We start from the raw sequence: 19,747 nt of genomic DNA, 5'->3' as shown, positions 1-19,747 counted from the left end.
AAATAAAAATAATTGTTGACATTTATATAGTGTTTGAAGTTTGCAAAGCATTTTACAGTTACAACGATGCCTCATTTATGTAGTGTTATTAGAGAATCAGATGTTTCTCAAAACTGAGTTTTTCAGATAAGTAAAGCATACTCCTTTCAGAATGAAAAAAAATTTTTAAACACTTCAAAGTATTTCTAAAAAAAATGTAAATTTATGCTTCTCTGTCTTTGTAGTGTATATAGAACCCAATTTAATGGTTTTTGATAGCTAAGGGTAATTTTTATTTCACTGTTCCTAAGATTCCTGAATTTGAAGAAGTTACATTTATGAATTGACTTTTGCATTTTTATTAAAATATTTTAGTATTTTATTAAAGATTTTAAGATTACATATGACAGCATAATTTCCATATTTTTCAGGGTGTTCCTAAAGATGAACTGCTGGCAAATAGATTACTTCAGTTCTTAATGAAATATGTCTTTCACCCAAAAAGAGCTGTGTTTAGGCATAACCTTGAAATCATAAAAACTGTTGTTGAATGCTGGAAGGATTGTTTATCTATACCATACAGGTATGAAGTTAACAACAGGCTTTCTTAAAAAAAAAACCAAAACAACTTGAAGTTTAAAAAATTGTTTCCGAGGATGGAAGTACATTTCTTAACAGGCAATTGTTTTATAAACGTTTATATTTGAGTGGAAGGAACAGATATAAACCATAAAACCTAGCTGGATTGATCCAAATTGAGCTATTGATTGGGCTAAATTCCTTATGATTGCTTTTATTCCACATTATTTGGTTTTCCTTAGATAAACTCCACAAGTTTAGGTAAATACCATGTTTTTGTGTGTGTTCAGAGATTTAGATATACATGAATTTAGTTTGATTTTGTATGATAGTACATTATTTTAGCTATAATTTGGATTTTATTAAGATTATTAAGTTAATCAGTTGAGAAAACTAGAATAAGACTCATTACTTTTATATTCCGTCCATTTTTATTCCAATCAGTGTATTTCAATATTTGATACTCTTAGAATAATTTTAAAAGTATGTGATTATAATAGTGGAACAGTTCTAAAAGCACCTTAATTTTAGCAATGAAAATAAATAATTTAAAGATAAAAAGCTTTACTTATTTAGTATTATATTAATATATTGCATTATTATAATTTATTTGTTTATTTGTTTTGTTTTAGGGGAGAGGTAGAGAAAAGGGAAGAGAGAACATATTCAAATGTATCAATACCAAAACACTAGATTAACCTGAATGCAAATAAGTGAAATGTCAGCCAGAAGTTAATGGATGATAGAGGCAGCTAGATAACTCAGTTGATAGAGCACTAGGCCTGGAATTGAGAAAACCTGAGTTCAGATATGGCCTCAGACATTTACTTACTTGTGTGGCTTTGGCCAAGGCACTTAATATCTATTTGCCTTAATCCGCTGGAAAAGGAAATGGCAAACAACTCTGATGGGATGCAACTCCAGTATCTTCATTAAGAAAATGCCATGCACGGTATGGTCCATACAAAAACAGTGTATACCAGATGAATTTGAAAGAAAAATAATAGAATCATAGAATTTCATAGGGAAAGTTTCGATAAACCTGTGAATTTTCTGGTGTGGATTTTTTTTTTTTAAGAGGGGAAGGCAGGGCAATTGGGGGTTAAGTGACTTGCTCAAGGTCACACAGGTAGCATCAAATGTCTAAGGCTGAATTTTAACTCAGGTCCTCCTGACTCCAAGGCCAGTTCTCCATTCACTGCATCACCTACCTACCCCTCAGTGTATACTTTTCAAAGATATTTTTATCATTGTTTATTTACAACTTAATGGACTATTTTCTTATAGTTTTTTCTTTTGTTCTTGTGTTTCAGGACAATATTTGAAAAGTTTTGCAATAAAGACCCCAACTCAAAAGACAATTCAGTAGGAATTCAGTTATTAGGAATCATAATGGCAAATAACTTACCTCCCTATGATTCAAAAAGTGGTATTGAAAGTACCAGGTGAGAATCACATGTTTTTGCATTGATGTTTTTATCTATTAAAATGTAGTTGAGCCAGATTAAACAAAAAGGAGTAATATTCTTCATTTGAAATTTCAGTGCTATGGACCAGAATCCAAGTCAATAAAAAATGCGCTTTTTTGAATGATTTAAGAAAGACATTTAGTGTGAGGGATTGTGTTGTAAGAACATGAGAAATATTTCAGGGAATTTTATTTTAGTTGGTTCATAATACATTTATACCTGATAGAAATAGAAAATTCTTGATTCCAAATGAAATTCATTGTTATTGCCTCTTCTATCTCTTCACAGTAGAGCAGAACATATATAATTTCATAGAATGCTAGATTTAGTTTTCATTTTACAGATGAGAAAAACTGTGGATCAAAGATCAAAAACAACTTACTCCAAGTCATTGAGTGATTAGAGTAAGATTCTTATTGATTCACTGTCTTGAGATGGTAAGATTTCAGGTTTAAATGTGCACAATATATTTCATAATACATATAGAAATTGTTATAATAGAATATGAAGTGGTATCCTTTACACCTTGAATTTTATATTTATGCTAATAATGATGAGAGATTGTAGAGCCAGGTTTATACTTATTATTCAAAGATGGAGAAATTATTTCTATAATCAGTCACATACATGATCTATTAGAGAATTCTAAATCAGTACTGAATCAGAAAAATATGTAAAGAAAGTACAGAATGTAGTTATATAGTAGCTCAAGCCTGTGACCTGGAGAAAAATAAAGACATAAAGTAGGCTTTACTGCTTCCTACCAGTTGTACTTCATTTTGTATCTGTAGTTTGGATTATAGCAAACTAATTGAATGATTTTATACAAATTTGTTTCCTCTCTTTATAATTCGTAGATACTTTCAAGCTTTGGTTAACAATATGTCTTTTGTAAAGTATAAAGAAGTGTATGCAGCTGCAGCTGAAGTGTTGGGATTAATTCTTCAGTATATTGCTAAGAAGGAAAATGTAAGTGGACTTTTATGTAAGTTGCTTTTTCTTATGATAATTTATAATTCAACCAACATATTGAATGCCTGCTATATAGAAAGTCTTTTTGTAAGCACTAAGAAAGATTGATGACTACGAACAGCATCATCCCATGAAGCAGAGAGAAACAGCGGGGAGAGTAAAACTAGTTTAAAGAAAGCTTTGCATGACTGTCCAACCAAGCAAATTCATCCTGGGGCATTTAAGAATGAAAATCAAAGAACAGTAAATAGAAGAAAGATGGAAGAGACATGCAGAAAGGCTTTTAGCAAGGTTTCTCCATCAAGGATAGTGAAACCACCACTTGGACTCAAACATCACAGTCCCAGAAGATATAGAATTGTCACTGCAGATAACAAGGATGGTAAGAGTAATTGGATTGGATCCAGTAAATATAGAGAAGATCAGTGCTGGAGATTATGTGGCTTGCATGGGTGCGCCTTCCCAGAGGGAAGTAGGGATTGTGGACACTTCCCCACGAGGGGAGGTGATCTTGGTCTGTATTTTTTTATATTGTTGGGGTCCAGGAAAAGGAACGCCTACCTCAGATACCCTACAAGACATTGCTCATATTAGTTGCATTATGTTGCTTAACAAAAAGATAAAAGAAATAATCTAAGATAGTAATAGGTTAAAGCAGATTCAGAATATATCACAATGCATACATAAACCTACATCACATTCTCTCACTAATGCACTCTCTCTAGGGAGGCTATGGGGAATATATACACATTTAGAGGAAGCACTCACAACTCTGAACTGTAGGTTTTGATGTCATTAGTCCTTTCAGGAATATCTGCACCATAGGAAACTGCTTTTCTGTTAACTCTTGATATTTGGTCCTCACTATTCCTAGGTAAACAGTGGCTAGAGTGCCAGGTCTGGAGTCAGAAAACTCATCTCCGAGTTCAGATGTGACCTCAGACACTGGCTATGTGGTCCTGAGCAAGTCATTTTAACCCTTTTTGTGTCCCAGTTTCCTCATCTATAAAATGAACTGGAGGAGAAAATGACAAACCCCTCTAGTATCTTTGCCAAGGAAACCCCAAATGAGGGTCACAGAGAGTCAGACAATTAAACAACCAAAAATGCATTTACAGCCTCTTTCAATTTAGCAGTGACTCTTAAAAGAGCTTAAAAGATGTTTTGTGATTAGCAGTTCTCTTTAAGCCAAATAACTGTGAAACTTTTCTAACTGGCCATCTCTAGGTTGTACAGACCAGACCAGCCAAATTTTTCACTCATCCAGATGCTGGTGGGGCTCCCATCAATATAACTCTTTGGTTGACTCTTTATGCCAGACAATCAAGCCTAAATACCAGGACACAGACTTCTGTAAAGCCCCTTCTGCTTTTCTTTCTCAATTTAGAGGTGACAGCAAAGAGCAGCAGGCATTTATTAAAAGCTTCCCTTCTCTTCATCTCTAGATAGCACCAACTGATGACAAGCTCTTGGCCAGTGAAGTCACTGCCCACCAGTTGCCCACCAATCAGGAGTAACTTAGCTAAAGCCTCTTGTCAGCTGACTATTTCCCATTGCTAAAGCATGGGTAAAAGAGCCTCTTCTCTGCTCCAATGTTGCCTCTTTAGTTCTTCTCAGGTGGCTATGTCAGTCTTCACTATCTATTTCTAGGGCTTAAATGAGGATCCTCCTGACTCTTCTTAGTGGCTCACCTTTCACTCCAGCCTTCTACTGTGAATCTGTGGCCCTTTTAAAAAAAATCTATGGCCTCTCAGTGTTTATAGGTGTGTGTATACGATTTCTTTTTTTGTTTGTTTTACCCATTTTAGCCATAATCCAAGCCAGTAAGCTATTTCTTTATACTCATATTTCTTCAGCCTCAATAAGAAAAAATCTTTCTTTGCCCCCTTATAAAATCAAACTGTTCCACACAAATAAGGCATAGTTTCACATTATTCTCAAAGGTATTTAAACCTTTATATTTATACCACACTTCACTTTCAATCCAAAATTGCTCAAATGCTCTTTGAAAATGGTTTCTGAATAAATATATATTAAGAGTTTTGATGAAATCAGAGTTCTTTTCCTACCTATTTTAGCTGTCAAACTGTTGATGTATAGCAATGGCAATACCTTACATACTTTGACAGGTAATTTTTTTTCTTTTAAAAAAGTTATATTTTCTGCCTTTTTTTAGCACTGAAATATGTCATTTATCCTAAAGGGACAGTATACCTTGCATAAAGATAAAAGTGCTGTGTGTGGCTGTCCTTCATTCTTGTAGAGGGCCATGATATCAGGAACATGATGCCATGACTTGCAAGTGAATCAGATTCAAGTGAGGGAGGGCTGTGTAAAGTCACCAGCCTCACTTTTTCCTTGGGAACCATCTGGGTCCAGTGGCCAGATTAGATCAGGACAGCTGGAGATGGCCCAGGATCCAGTGGGAGACCTTGGTCTTTTAAAGATAAGACCTTTCTGAGTTCTCACTTTGAGGTAACACCCATGCATGAGGTGATTAGGGATGTTTAAGAAGTTAGCCAAGGGATGACCACTTTAGTTTAAAAAATCAAATTGGGAGGAGAAGACGCTTAGGGTTTCTAGCCAAAAGAGAAATAATTACTATTTATATCCACTCCAAGCCATTAGGGCCCAAATCTTAACCATTAAGTGATGCTTTGGTAGGGATCTATTGCTACCCAATCAATGAGAGTCAGAGTGAATTAGGTTTAAAGCATAGCCTTTAAGAAAGAAATTTTAAGATATCTAGGTAGGTTTCAGCCTTCAAAATTTACCTTGCTTTGGACAGCATACCCTTAGGTAAGGGCATGATACCCCATGTGAAGAGAGGACAGCACAGAACCATGACATCAGGAAGATGATGCCGTGACTTGCAGGTAAATTGGATTTAAGTGAGAGAGGGCTGTGCAAAGTCACCAGCTTCACTTTCTCCTCCGGAGCTATCTGTTTTCAGTCATGTTGTCAAATGCTTTCAGTGAGGATGAACATGCCATCAGCTACTGCACTACAACTTGAAAAGGCTGCAAGCCAAGACCAAAGTGGAGGAAGTGTTGGTGCATGATTTTCTGTTTGCAGATGGTTGTGTACTCAATGCAGACTCTGAAGCTGAGATACCACAAAGCATGGATGAGTTCTCTGCTGCTTGTGCTAATTTTGACCTAACAATTAACATTAAGAAAACACAAGTGCTCTATCAGCCGTGCCATCCACACGTGTGACCATTGGTTACAGAAAGTGGAGAAGTTTTGAATGCTGTAGATAAGTTCACTTACCTTGGTAGCATACTTTCCAGGGATGTACACATTCATAATGAAGTTGATACACGCATTGCCAGAGCTAGCTCAGTGTTTGGGAAGCTCTGAAGGAAAGTGTGGGGGAGAAGACGTATTAGACTGATCACCAAACTGAAGGTCTACAGAGCCATTGTACTGACCTCATTATTGTATGCCTGTGAAACATGGACAGTCTACCAGCGTCATGCCAGGAAACTGAATTGCTTCCATTTGAACTGTATTAGGAAGATTCTGAGGATCATCTGGCAGGATAAGGCACCAGACACTGAGGTCCTTTCTTGAGCTGAACTGCCAAGTATTCAAACTTTGCTTCAGAGAGCACAACTCCAGTGGGCTGGCCACATTGTTTGAATGTAAAATCTATGCTTGTCAAAAAAGACTATTTTGTGGAGAACCTGCATGGAGCAAGTGAGCACATGGTAGTCAGAAGAAGTCATTCAAGGACACTCTCAAGGTTTCTCTTAACTTTGGAATTGATTGTGTGACATGGGAGACATTGACACAAAACCGCTCAGCATGGCATACCCACAGCCAAAAACGTGCTATGATCTATGAGTGAAGCAGAATTGAAATAGCTGAAAAGGAATGCAGAGAATCCACTCCAAATGTTAACATGGACTATTTGTTCCCGTGGTAGAACATTCTGAGCTCACGTTTGTCTGATGACTCACAGTCAGACGCATTGAAACTTGACTCTATCATTTTGGTCCTCTTTGAGAACAAAGAACAAGAACCAACCAACCATCTGGGTCCAGTTGTCAGATACAACTCGGGACAACTGGAGAATTTCACTTACTCACTAAGAGCATAACTAGGTACAGTGTTACTGAGTAACTGAGTAATACAGTTACTGAGTGACTAGGACCAAGTTATTGAGAGGTAAATTTTAGGTTTGATGGTAAGGAAGACGACTTCCTAATAATTGGAATTATCCCAAAGAAGAAGGTTCTGCCCTAGGAAATCAGCAAATTCTCCTTTACTCAGTCTTGAAGCAGTGGCTAGATGATCACTTATTAAAGTTGTTGAAGAACAATCTGTTACCTTCACTAGATAACAGATTGGATTAGATAAATATTAAGATAGAAGTTCTTAACATAGGGATTATTAACCTGGAATCTGTAAACTTTTTTTGTTTTAACAACAGTGTTTCAATATAATTGTTTTCTTTTTGTAAGCCTGTGTTTTTAAAAATATTATTCTAAGAAGTCCATAAGCTTGACTAGACTGCCAGATAAGTCCATAATACAAAAAATGTTAATACCCTTTTTCTACTATCCCTTTTAGCTCTGTGATTTTGTAAATGCTGAGGTTCACTTAGAGTTTATTTTCTATTTGTGTGTTTAAAATCAATTCTGATCTAGCTGACCATCCATTATACTGTCCATTATACTATTACAAGGAGTAGGAAAGGTCGGTGAATGTAATGTGTGATGGCATCCTAATACAGCTGCCCCCAACCCCAGTGTTCTAACTTTCTTTTGGGCCCCCACTGAACAGCAGATGTGCCCTGATTTGACTACAGAATCTGGCTACCAAACTCAATCATAGGCCTCACTGAACAGCATACCCACTGCCCCTGGCTAACCACTGCACCTAGCGAGCCATTGCCTCCAGAACCAATCCTCTCACTGGCCTGTGCCCCCAGGTCCAGTTCACGTATTTCCCACAGAAACAGGTGTGCCTGTGCCCTCAGTCACAACTGCATCATCCATCTTGACCAGACACAACCACGATAGCTAGCCAATCAGAAAGCAGCACCACCAGGATGTAGAACAGGATGCTTGACCACCAAACCACAGAAGGGGCCCCCCTGAGATAATACCTGGGCAGTTATAGTAAAGAACTGACCTAGAATAAACTTACGACGTAGAGAGGCTTATCATAATACTATTATCATACATGCATCCCTCCCCGCACTGGCTTTTTCTGTATGCAGTGTGGTTAACCACATGCACAGTTTCATTGAGGATGAGACCCTTCCCCTGTTCTCTAATGCCTTAACAACCCCCTCCTGCCTTTGTTAATATTAATCATATTCCTGTATTCTTTGTAAATATTGATTGTATAATCAGCATCATATACGCTATAAAATTGTCTGCCTTGCCTTACTGATATTGCTAATTCCTCTAAGTTTCGCTTATCACCAGAGTGTGAAACCTCAAAACCATAATAAGTATCTCAAACTGGCTTGGAGTTGGCCTGAGTCTTTGAAATTCTTTAAAGATGTACTGACCATGATACAACCTGACTTCATCGATGTGAATGCTTTAAAGATAATCTCTTTCACTACTAAAGCCTTTAAGTTTGAAAGCAATAGTATTTCTACTCTCATGCCTCTTTGAGGTCATCCTGGCTTATAAAAGGCTTTTGCTAGTAAAACTACAAACTGGCAGGCTTTACCAAGCTAGAAGTTCTTTAACTAGGAAATAAACCATGTTCTCTTGTCTAAGAGTAAGGCTTTCTTAATTTCAATAGTCCTGTCACCATAAATTTTGCCACTGCTTGATCAGGTCTTTTGACTGCAGCTCCCTGATAAGGCATATAGGAGAGTGTGGTCCGTGTTGGTGGAGGATATGAGTACCCACTCTAATGAGCACATCTTTAGAAGTATGGAAGAAACCAAGGCAATTTTGCAACTCTTTTCCTCTCTTTTGTACTTATTTCTTGAACTGTATTACTGAAAGATGAATGGGGAAATAATAACTCTTGATATTTTTAAGTTTTTTAAAGTTTGTTTAAGTAAATGGGTAATTATTTTGACATAAAATGTGAATTCTAGCCAGCACAGTCTATCCAATTTAAGTCGAGTAAATTAAAAATTCACATTAAAAAGAAGTCTTTACATAGTTAGTAATTGCTTAAAATATTTTTAGTAAATTCTTGAAAGTTGGAGCTTAGAACTAAAGTATTGTATTCAGTAGTGTCACTATTTTAGTGACTATTCACTATTATCTCCTACTAGCAGATTTGTTGTTTTTTCCCTTATGATAGCTTTTCTGAGTTGAAGCAGTATCTTGTAGAGTAATTTCACACTTGGATCTTAGGTGTATTTCTTTTCAGAAAAAAAAAATCTGAGGATATCATTTTGGCATTTTGTTATCATTGTATACTTCTTTGTGAGAAAAGATTCAAAATTAGGGAACACTTGGAAGTTATCTTCTACCCTCTTGGGAACTCATTCCTTTCTCTTTAATCTCTCCTGTGCCTGCCACACGTTTTAGCTATCATTTTAATTATTTGTGTACATGTCTCATCCCCTACTGAATTATAAGCTCCTTGTGATCTATAGCACCTGAATCCAGTGTGTAGTACTACATAATATTGTGCTGCCTAGCTTCCTCTAATCTTTTGATTTAATTGATTTCCTTAACTGTAAAGATGAGAAATACCTATCACACACAGGTTTTTTGTGAAGTAGGCAGTTTACAAAGCTTAAAAGTACTACTAACATCAGTTATATTTTTATTTCTAGATGAATCCATTAATTTTCATTTATGTTCACTTAAATAGCAAAAGTACAATTTGTCGTTAGTAGTTGACAGAACATATCCTTATGTTTTCAGTGTGTTTCTCTGTTTTAAAGTTAATTAATCTTCCAGGTGCTGGAGGACTCAGTTTTTGAATTAGTTGTCAAACAACTAAAACAACATCAGAATACAAAGGAGGACAAATTTATTGTGTGTTTAAATAAAGCAGTGAAGGCCTTCCCTCCTCTTGCTGATAGGTAGGATATTGAGTTATGATGAACATTTTCTTGTTCTTGGTGATGGGAAAGTGTTGTTCATCATCCTGTATATTAATTATGTCCATTTCAAGATTTATGAATGCTGTGTTCTTCTTGCTGCCAAAATTTCATGGAGTGATGAAAACCTTATGTTTGGAGGTGATACTTTGTCGTGCAGAAAAAATACATGATCTCTACTTAGAGTTGAAGAGTAAGGATTTCATCCAGATCATGAGACATCGGTGAGTAGGGAAGTTGCCCTCCATATGCTTTGGCTCATCAGTCAGTGAGTGTATGGAGTAAATGCTGAATTATGAATAAAGGGGAAAAGAGTTCTGATCTGGGAGTCAGTTCCATCTCATCAGTTTTAGTCTTAGCTCTGCCACTAACTCATTTATATAATTACATGGACAAGTCATTTCACCTCTTCACTCATTTTCTTCATTTGCAAAATGAGGAGCTTAGAGAAGGTGATCACCAAGACCTCCTCTGTCCCTTAAGAGTCTACACTTCCGAATATGTTGATCCAAAGACAGAAACTGAAGTTCCCTTTTAAGAGTATGGAGCAGATGAAACTTATGTGTAGCAAACCTATGTCTATGACTGTTAATAGTTTTGTAATGAATAAACAGAAAGGCATGTGATGGGATGGGGGATGAACTAAGAGTGATTTTGTGGAGCAGATACATTTTGATGTTTGCCTAGTTTATAATAGTTTTATTTTAAAACTAGAGCAAATTCAATAAATACTGAGTGCATATTATATGTTAAGTATTGGTGTTTGAAACCATTTTCTTTATTATAGAATCCGAGGTGTTTCGTTTGATGATGTAGTATATTTTTTTAAAAATCCTTATTTTGTTGTTTTACTTTTCTTTGAACATCTATCACTACCAGTGATCTCTCCCCCACTTCCAGGGCAATAGAGCCAGCCCTTATTAAAAATAATAAAAGAAGTTTAGTTAAGCAAAACAAATCTATACTGGCTAAGCTGGCCAAGTCTGACAGTGAATGCATTATTTTGCACTTACAGGCTACCATCTCTCTGCTGAGAGAAGGGAGGCGTGCATTTCTCTGAAGTTCTGTAAAAGTCATAGTTGTTCAGGGTTCTTGTAATTCATTTTTAGTTACATAGCCCACAATCACATACACAGGGATGCTTAATACATACTTTGTGATGAAAAAAGTAAAGTAAGGACGATTATATAACCAGTGGTTTTGTTATATTTTATTCTAGAGATGATGAAAGACAGAAAGTATGTTTGGATATAATTTATACAATCCTAGCAAAGCTGAAACCAGTAGAACTACGAGAACTTTTAAATTGTGTTGTAGAGTTCATCTCTCATCCTTCTCCCGTGTGTCGGGAAAAAATGTATAACATCCTGATGTGGATTCATGATAATTACAGGTATGGATTTTTAGCAGAGCTCCATTCCACTCTTAATAATACCTTGTATTTCAGTGATGATGACACATTTGTCATTCTGCAGAATTTTGTCAAGGGTACTGATACTTTGACATGTTATAAGACTGTTACATAAAATTAGATTGTTTTTTAAGGCAGAGAGATGGCTTCTTAAACATGTCTGTGTAATGACTATGCATTTATTGTAAACAGTATGTATGGACTCTATTTTTTGTCAAGGCTGAATTGTGAAAGTCTCCCTGAGTTTATTCATACAATGCTATTCCAAGATTTGTCCAGAAGAGGGAGGTGCTGCCTATCTAGTTTTCTTTTCTTTTAGGGGAGAAAGCTGGATATCTAGATCTCCCTATGCCTATGCATAAAGATACATAGATAGAGATGCAGTGCTGGAGGTGACATGCTCCCCATCATTTCTCAGAATGGTCAAAGTATATCTCACCATTCTTTATAGTGGCCCCAGAAGAACCTTGTAATACATTTTGATTTTCTTCATCAATATTCCCATCCTTCCCTTTCTTGCTGCATTATTTCTAGCACATCCATCCCTGTCAAAGTCAGTGGCAGTGACGGTGATCAGAGATGCTCACGGAGGATACGGCGATGTCGTATTTCTTGACAAAACTGTCCTGATTACCCTTTTATTCGTTGTATGCCTCATTAGAAGTGTGACTTCATTGCTGTATTCTGGAAGTAAATATACTTTGGTACTTCTCTGGAACCATAATCTCGTCTCTAAGGTTATTCCCTTACTTAATACAAATTGCAGTCTAGCCATGCCTTCTGTTCCTGTGTAATTGTTCATGTCTGCCCATAAATCTTTCGTAATGTAACCTCAACAGGTTAAAAAAAATTCCTTTTCATTTAAAACAGCATGTATATAGAAAGTGAGCTGGCAGTTTATGGCTCCAGAATACATTATCAGCCATACTATTTTTAACTAGTCAAGTAGAAGTTAATAATTCTTGGGGTTTTTTTTTTTAATCTTTTTAAGGGACCTAGAAAGCCAAGCTGATGAAGAATCTCAGAAAGTATTTAAGCTGGCAAAAGAAGTACTGCTTCAAGGACTGGTGGATGATCATCTTGGACTTCAGTAGGTGATTCTTCTAGAAAGTGAAAATCAAGACAGTGAAATTAGTTTTAACAGTTGTTTGCCTATCAATACAACTTATCATAGTTTAAGAAACTTACTTCAAGATAATGGTTTAGCAAAATTTCCCCTATTGCCTGTTTTTCTGTTGTTATTTAAGTTTCACTCTGTAACATTTTAACTATCATTTAAAAAATAATTTTGGGGTTTTGATCTGTGTTTTCATTGGCATAGGGAACCTCCCCATGAAGAAGCTTCTAAGAATTACACATAGGCATAATAGTGTTAGAGAGGTGACTAAATCATTTTAAAATGCTTTACCTTTTATCCTCTATTTTGTCCTCTATTAGGGAAGTTACTCTGGTCAAACAATGTAATTTTTTTTTGTGTTAAAGTGAATTAAGATATGAAATTAAAATGTTAATTTATTTCTTAATTAATCTTAAATGTGAGTAAAGCTATTAACAAGCACATTTATTCTAAATTAAATGTTTTGAGACCTTAAAATTTTGAATAAACTAGTATGTTAATTTGATGTTAAAGCAAGATGGTAAGCTGATTTCTTTAAAAAAAAACCAAACAACCAAAAACCTCATACATTTCCACACAAGTGTGGATTATGTCAAGGGGCAGGGCATTTGGACAAAGTCATTGTGATTATCCTACGTGATATCAAAGGCATTATAATTCATTGTCATTTTAACCTAACACATTTTGCTACAGTTTAACTCATCTGGTCTTTTAACTTCTTTTTAAAAATAGCTTTCATTTGATATCTTTTGTTTTGTTACACCACCAAATTTTCTCTTGGCATCTCTCTTCTTTCTTCTTCCCAGAGATCATTGTCCTATATAATGATATTTTTTTAAAGTAAAAGAGGGGGGAAAATCTGTAAAATTGATGAATATGTCTAAAAAGTCTAAAAATATCTGAAATGTACTTACTGTGTCTGTGGACCTTCCGTCTCAGTAAAGGAATGGAGAAGGGGATGTTTTCTCTTATCTCTTTGCTTTTTCTTTGTAATTCTGCAATATTCACGTTTGATTATTTTGTGGTTCTTTCTGTTTCCCTTGTTGTCATTGTATTTATCATTTTCTTTGCTCTGCTTGCTCCATTATTTCTCAGGTGGCGGAGGTCTTGTATTCATCGCGTCTTCCTTCCTTGTAGCACGGCACAGTGCCCTTGCAGTGATGTGCCACCGCTTGTTTAAATGTTCCCTAATGGAGGAACTTGCCAGTTCACAAGAAGTGCACTGTCAATATTTTGGTGTCTGTAGGGACTTTGTTCTTAACTTTACTTTTACTTCATTGGAATATAAAAATAGACATGGAATATTTGGAGCAGAGGATCTGCAGTCAATTTATTTACATAATTCCAGATCGCTGTCTAAAAGGGTTGTACTGATTCCCAGCTTCGCCACGGGTGCCCTGACTTCCACCACTGACCGTTCTCATCTCTTGTTTTCTGTGCCTGTTTGCAGGGTGTGAGGTGAAATCACAGGGCTGTTTGGATTTGCATTTCTCGTATTAGTGATTTAAAGCAGTCTTTCCTATGATTGCTTATAGCTTGCAATTCTTCTGAGAACTGTTTGTTCATGTCCTCTGCTAGACTTTCTTCTGAATATTAAAATCTGGATTTCTTTAGTTACTCCTTATCTGATATATTGATATGATTTAATCCTTAAACAGTTCAGAAAAAGAGAAAATCATTTAGTCAGGAAATAAAGGATTGTTTTTATTTTCTGGTCTAAAAATCTAATCTCTTTGATTTCATGTTGTACAGTGTACTACTTTTACTAATAGGTTGGGGTGTTTTTTCCCCTTCTTTTCCTTATAGATTAACTATTAGAAATTTCTGGAGTCATGAAACCAGGTTACCATCGAACATACTGGATCGCTTACTGGCCCTGAGGTCCTTATACTCAACTAAAATAGAAATGCACTATTTGAGTTTAGCAACAAATTTTCTACTTGAAATGACCAGCAAGAGCCCAGATTATTCAAGACATATATTTGAGCATCCCCTTTCAGAATGTAAATTCCAGGTAAAGTACTTTTGTACATAATTACAAAAAATGTTCAATTTCTTTGGAGTACGAAGGAGAACTACAGAAGAGTAACACATGTCATGAAATAGTCCTAACTTGGGAGTTTGGAGATCTCAATTCTGATGTGATAGAAGTTAGACTAAAATCATTCTGATTATATATAAATTTGTTGTTTTATATATATATATATATATATATAATAAGACTAGCTAGAAAGATGGAAAACTGTTAAAAACTTTAAAACAGTGAAGCTGAATGTTTCAGATGCTTACGTCTCCCTTCTTGTGTAATTGCCAGAAAATAAATTATACGTTCATAGTGAGTGTTTTTTAAAGCGAGTCAATTTCTGCTTGAAAATTCTTTATTTTAAAATCTTAATTAAAAATGTGACTGGAAAAGGAGTTAAAGTCTGTCATTAGACATTTATTAAGCACCTACTGTGTGCTGAGGATACAAAAAACGGTAAAAGACAGTCCTTGTGAGCTCTAGGAGCTCACTGTCTAATGATGGAGGCAGCATTGGTAAGAGGAGCTCTTAACAAGCAAGCTACAAACAGGATAAATAGAAAATAATTCAGAGAGGAAAGGTGCTAGAATTAAGAAGACTTAGAAAAGGCTTCCTATAGAAGGCACAGCTTTAATTGGAACTTGAGGGAAGCCAGGGAAACTGAGAGAGATGAAGAGGAAGGGTTTCTTGGAAATACACTTTTGAATGATGTGATATCAAGTTGACCGGATGGTGTTTCAGAGAGTTGAATGAAAGTAAATTTGCTTTTGGCAGTGTTGAATTTAAAATAATTTATCACTGATGAAAGGGGAATACATTACTGCTATTTACTGTCATCTCAAACTTGTTCACGTACAGGAATATAGTATTGATTCTGATTGGCGTTATCGAAGTACTGTTCTTACCCCAATGTTTATTGAGACTCAAGCCTCCCAGAATACTACTAGAAACCGATCACAAGAAGGTTCCCTTTCACTTCCCCAAACTAAACAAATAAGAGCTACCCAACAACATTACGAATTTACTCCTACACAAAATACAGGTAAATATCAATTAGATTCCTGATTTTGGATGATTCTTTAGTTTAATTTCTGCAAAGACAAATTATATGTCATTATGTTAATTTTAATAACTGGTATGTTAAAAGAAAACATGACTAAAGTAAAATTAATACTTTTGGAAATTTATAAAATATAAATGGGGACAAATTAATTGCTTTTGTTTCGCATCAGATATATGCATGCACACTGCTGGTTTGTTAAATATTTCTCTGTGTTTTCCTTTAGTTAATATAGTTCCAAAAAAATGCAACATCTAATTAAAACTGATTATGTAAACTTGAAGTTTTTTTATTGACTAACATAATTTTCTGTTATAGTAGTTATGAAAACAGATATGCTTTGTAATTATTTGAAAAGTCCAGTGGTTCCATTTAATAACACTGGTAATAGTGTCTGTATGTTAATAGAATTTTGGAGGTGGAAGGAAACCTTAAAGATAATAAATCAAATATGTTAAATCTGAAGATGATAAAAGTGAAGCCTATGTTTGTCCAAGGTCATAGAGCCAATGAGTGACAGATCCAGGATTACAGTCCAGGTCTCATTCCTAGTCCCCAAACTATATTCACTATATCACACTGCTGTGATGACAGTACTGATGTTTAATTTATGAACTATCTTCTATAAGGCTTTTTCTACATTTCTATATTTGTAATTAGGTAAATGAATAAATACCGTAATTTAGGTTATTGTATGTCTGAATCCAAATAATAGCCTTATTGTAATGGAGCTATAATTATTTTACAGCTGGAAGAAACTCTTTTAATTGGCTAACTGGAAGCAGCATTGACACATTTGCAGATTACGCAAATCCATCATTGTCTGAATCATTGTCTTCTTCCTTGCTGTTTGTTCATAAGAGAACTGACAAACCTCAGAGGGCAGCCTTGAAATCAGTGGGACCTAATTTTGGGGGAAAAAGAGTGGGATTGCCAGGAGATGAAGTAGATAACAAAACCAAAGGTAAAGTCCTGCTATACAGCTGATACACAGGGACTAACAGAATGTGAAACTTCCTACGCTTCCAATCAGTGGTTTGGGTAGTGTATCACTAACATTCATTGCACCTGCATTACTTAGGCACCTACATGTACTTCTACATTAAGACAGTATGCATTTAACATTTGTTTTTTCTTAAAGCAAATTAAATGCAGAGTAAACTTCTTTCATTTGTACAAGGTTCTCATAATCTCTTCCTTCTTCCCTCCCTCCATTTTTCTCCTGCTTTGAAATAGCAGCTATACTGTATAAAGACTCTAAGTAGAATATGCTTGTTACTTTTTGAAGTGGATAAAAAGTTAAATGAGCTCTTGGACTTTAGCTTTGGGGAAAACTTGTCTTGTTATTCTCTCCCTTCATCTAGGTTAACTGCCTCTCAGTGCTTTTCTTCCCTTTGTCTTTCATGTCTCTTCTGAAAATTATTAAAAGTACTTTCAGATCTGAAGCCACACAAGTAGTACTAGGGCTTTAATATCTGCCTGATTCTTGGACTGCTCAGAAGTAACTAACTTGCAAGGAACTATTAACTGTCAGCACCACTTGCTTTTTAGTCACTGACAGCCCTTCTTCCTATCATTATTCTTTCCTCTCTCCCATGGAAGCGTACTTAAAGGAAACTGTTTTTTCTAAATAGCAAGGGATTGTCAAAGGAAAAATATTAGGAGATTGAGAATTTTAAGCATTGGTTGCTGGTTACTGTATGATTTCGTAGAGATTGGAGGTGACAGTCTCAAAGATTAATAAAGGTAATGGAAAATGTCAGGAAGTTTTACTAAGTAATTTTAAACTTCCTCACTTAAGTGTAAACTTTTTCATGTGTCATCTTCCCTAAATGTTTTAGAGAATTCAGTTCTTAGAAAAGATGCTGAACTCTTACGGAATTATTTAAATAATTTAAGGGAAATTAAGACTTTAAAATATGGTATAAAAACTCAAACAGTTGGGTCCTGTGCAATTATTTGATGTTAGTAATAACTTTTTCCTCCTCTACATTAGGTATAGATGAACGGGCAGAAATTCTGAGATTGCGAAGGCGATTTTTAAAGGATCAAGAGAAACTTAGTTTGATTTATGCCAGAAAAGGTGTTGCTGAACAGAAGAGAGAAAAGGTTTGTGTCTTTAAACAATTTGGTTAAAATTATTGATGCCAGAGGACTGGCGAGGAAATCTGTTTTCCTGCCTTGCCAGAGAATTATTATGGACAAGGTATGCATGATGCTGCATTTGGCTGACATATAGATATATCAGCTGGTTTACTTTGCTTACCAGTTTCTTTTTGTTTTAAGATGTCACAGTTGAAATTAAGGTAAACTGAGGCAGCAAAGTTCTGAGCATGTTCAATTTTATTTTCTCAAAGGGAAAGTTCTGTCAAGATGGAAGGGCTATATGGGTGTAAGAGTACTGGGGAAAGAAGCCATCAAAAATATTTCAGAGTTTCTTTTTAAAATTAAATCTATTTTAATTTTTAGTTACAGATGGTACATTTTACAGATCTGATCACTGTTTTCAGATGCTGATTTCCCCAAACTAGTTCACTGTTTATCAGTTAAAATAAAAGAGGCAGTAATTGTTATAAAGTTGATTGCATATTATGGAATGAAAAATAAAACTTTTTCAAAATTTGGAAGCAACAGAAATAATTGAAGTTGCTTTTTTACTCATACCTCCATTTTATGTAATGTAAATATATATATCTTTAAACCACATTAAAGAAAATATGAAGTAAGAATATAGTAATATTCTTGAGTTGTTGCTGTCATTAATATTTTAGTGTTTCCAAATCCAAGCGTGTAGGCTGGTTAGATGGTTCTTCTCTTCAGTTTCAGCATTTCTTACCCAAATTGAAGATCACAGCACCTCCCCAACCAGACCTTGACTTTGTCTTCCTTACCACAGTCTGTCTTTACGTACTGAAATGGCTTCAGAGTAAACATGGACTTTTTTTTAATAATGATGGTCATTTCTTTTGAATTCTAGGCATAGGCTCATTCTACCAGTATTCATTTTTAAAGTGTCATAATGGTGTGGAAGTAACTTTTGGTAAAAAGAGAGAAATAGATTAATGAAACAAAGTGGAGGTAACTGTTCTTGATCTGGGGAGACATACACAGATGATTAGTCTTTGACAAGCCTAGAGGAAACAAAAACTAGAGCAACTCAGTTCGTCAGACATTTACCCGTGTACATCGGCTATTGCTGTGCTTGATGGTAATGACATAAAAACAAGGTGAAATTATATTCTTCTATGAGAATGTAACATTTAAATATTAGTGCAAAGTTATCTTTACAGAATGATCTGATAGATAAAGATTGAGTAATATATTTATTTGAAGCAAAGAAAATAACTAAATAGGTGGAATTATTTTAGGACAAGATAAATATGCTTGATGAAGTTTAAAAAAATTATATATCACAAAAGTATAATTAAAATGTAAAAAGGAAATTATGTATGACATGCAACAGATAAAGATAACATCTAAAACATATATATACATATATGAAATATATGGAATTGCTGAAGATTTAAAAAGATAACTCCCAACTCACAATGGATACATAGCACAAGAAATTTTCAAAGAGAAAAGAAAAATCTTTGAAATTGGGGGAAAAACTTTCACCTATCTAATTAATGAGAAGCAAGTTAAATAACTTTGAGGTATCACCTTATATTCATTAAACTGGAAAAAAAAAACTAATCAAAATACCCAACCAATATGTAGTGCTGGTGAGGTTGTGGAGAAACAGATAAACTCATTTATTTCTGGTGAAATTAGAAACTTAAAGGTTTCTTTTAGCTAATAATCTCATAATATGCATTTTAAAATTACAAAATAGTGATTAACTTATTATTCCTTTGATCCATTCATTGTTGTGAATATTCCTTGAAAGTTAACAAACAAAAAATAACAAGCATTTCAAAGATTTTCATAGCCTTGTTTTTCATTGCAAGCAAGCTACATGTTTAAACTACAGGGGTATCGTTAAATTGGTGCACCCTTGTAATGAAATACTATAATGCAATTAAGACTGCGAAGTTTGAAGAATATGTTTTTAAAAATCTGTAACCTTGGGTTCTTGAAGGGGGACGTAAGCTTTAGTCAG

General features: G+C 35.0%; 1 protein-coding gene across 4 annotated transcripts in view; it reads left to right on the top strand.

The window, feature by feature from the left end:
* The window catches only part of PRKDC (protein kinase, DNA-activated, catalytic subunit), a 170,266-nt gene that overhangs the window by 91,817 nt on the left and 58,702 nt on the right, over positions 1 to 19,747 (top strand). For all 4 annotated transcript variants that reach the window (XR_011966088.1, XR_011966089.1, XM_072604546.1 and 1 more), the window contains exons 50-60: positions 411 to 562; positions 1,872 to 2,003; positions 2,885 to 2,996; positions 9,892 to 10,016; positions 10,109 to 10,258; positions 11,254 to 11,427; positions 12,437 to 12,535; positions 14,369 to 14,576; positions 15,444 to 15,627; positions 16,394 to 16,609; positions 17,642 to 17,754. Coding sequence is in view for 2 of the 4 variants with exons in the window: in XM_072604546.1 (XP_072460647.1) it covers positions 411 to 562; positions 1,872 to 2,003; positions 2,885 to 2,996; positions 9,892 to 10,016; positions 10,109 to 10,258; positions 11,254 to 11,427; positions 12,437 to 12,535; positions 14,369 to 14,576; positions 15,444 to 15,627; positions 16,394 to 16,609; positions 17,642 to 17,754 (1,665 nt within the window). In the remaining 2 variants the exon portion in view is untranslated. The remainder of the gene's footprint in view (positions 1 to 410; positions 563 to 1,871; positions 2,004 to 2,884; positions 2,997 to 9,891; positions 10,017 to 10,108; positions 10,259 to 11,253; positions 11,428 to 12,436; positions 12,536 to 14,368; positions 14,577 to 15,443; positions 15,628 to 16,393; positions 16,610 to 17,641; positions 17,755 to 19,747) is intronic.

Source organism: Notamacropus eugenii, chromosome 4 (assembly GCF_028372415.1).
Source record: "Notamacropus eugenii isolate mMacEug1 chromosome 4, mMacEug1.pri_v2, whole genome shotgun sequence".
Lineage (NCBI taxonomy): Eukaryota > Metazoa > Chordata > Mammalia > Diprotodontia > Macropodidae > Notamacropus > Notamacropus eugenii.
This window is presented reverse-complemented; position numbering and strand designations above follow the sequence as displayed.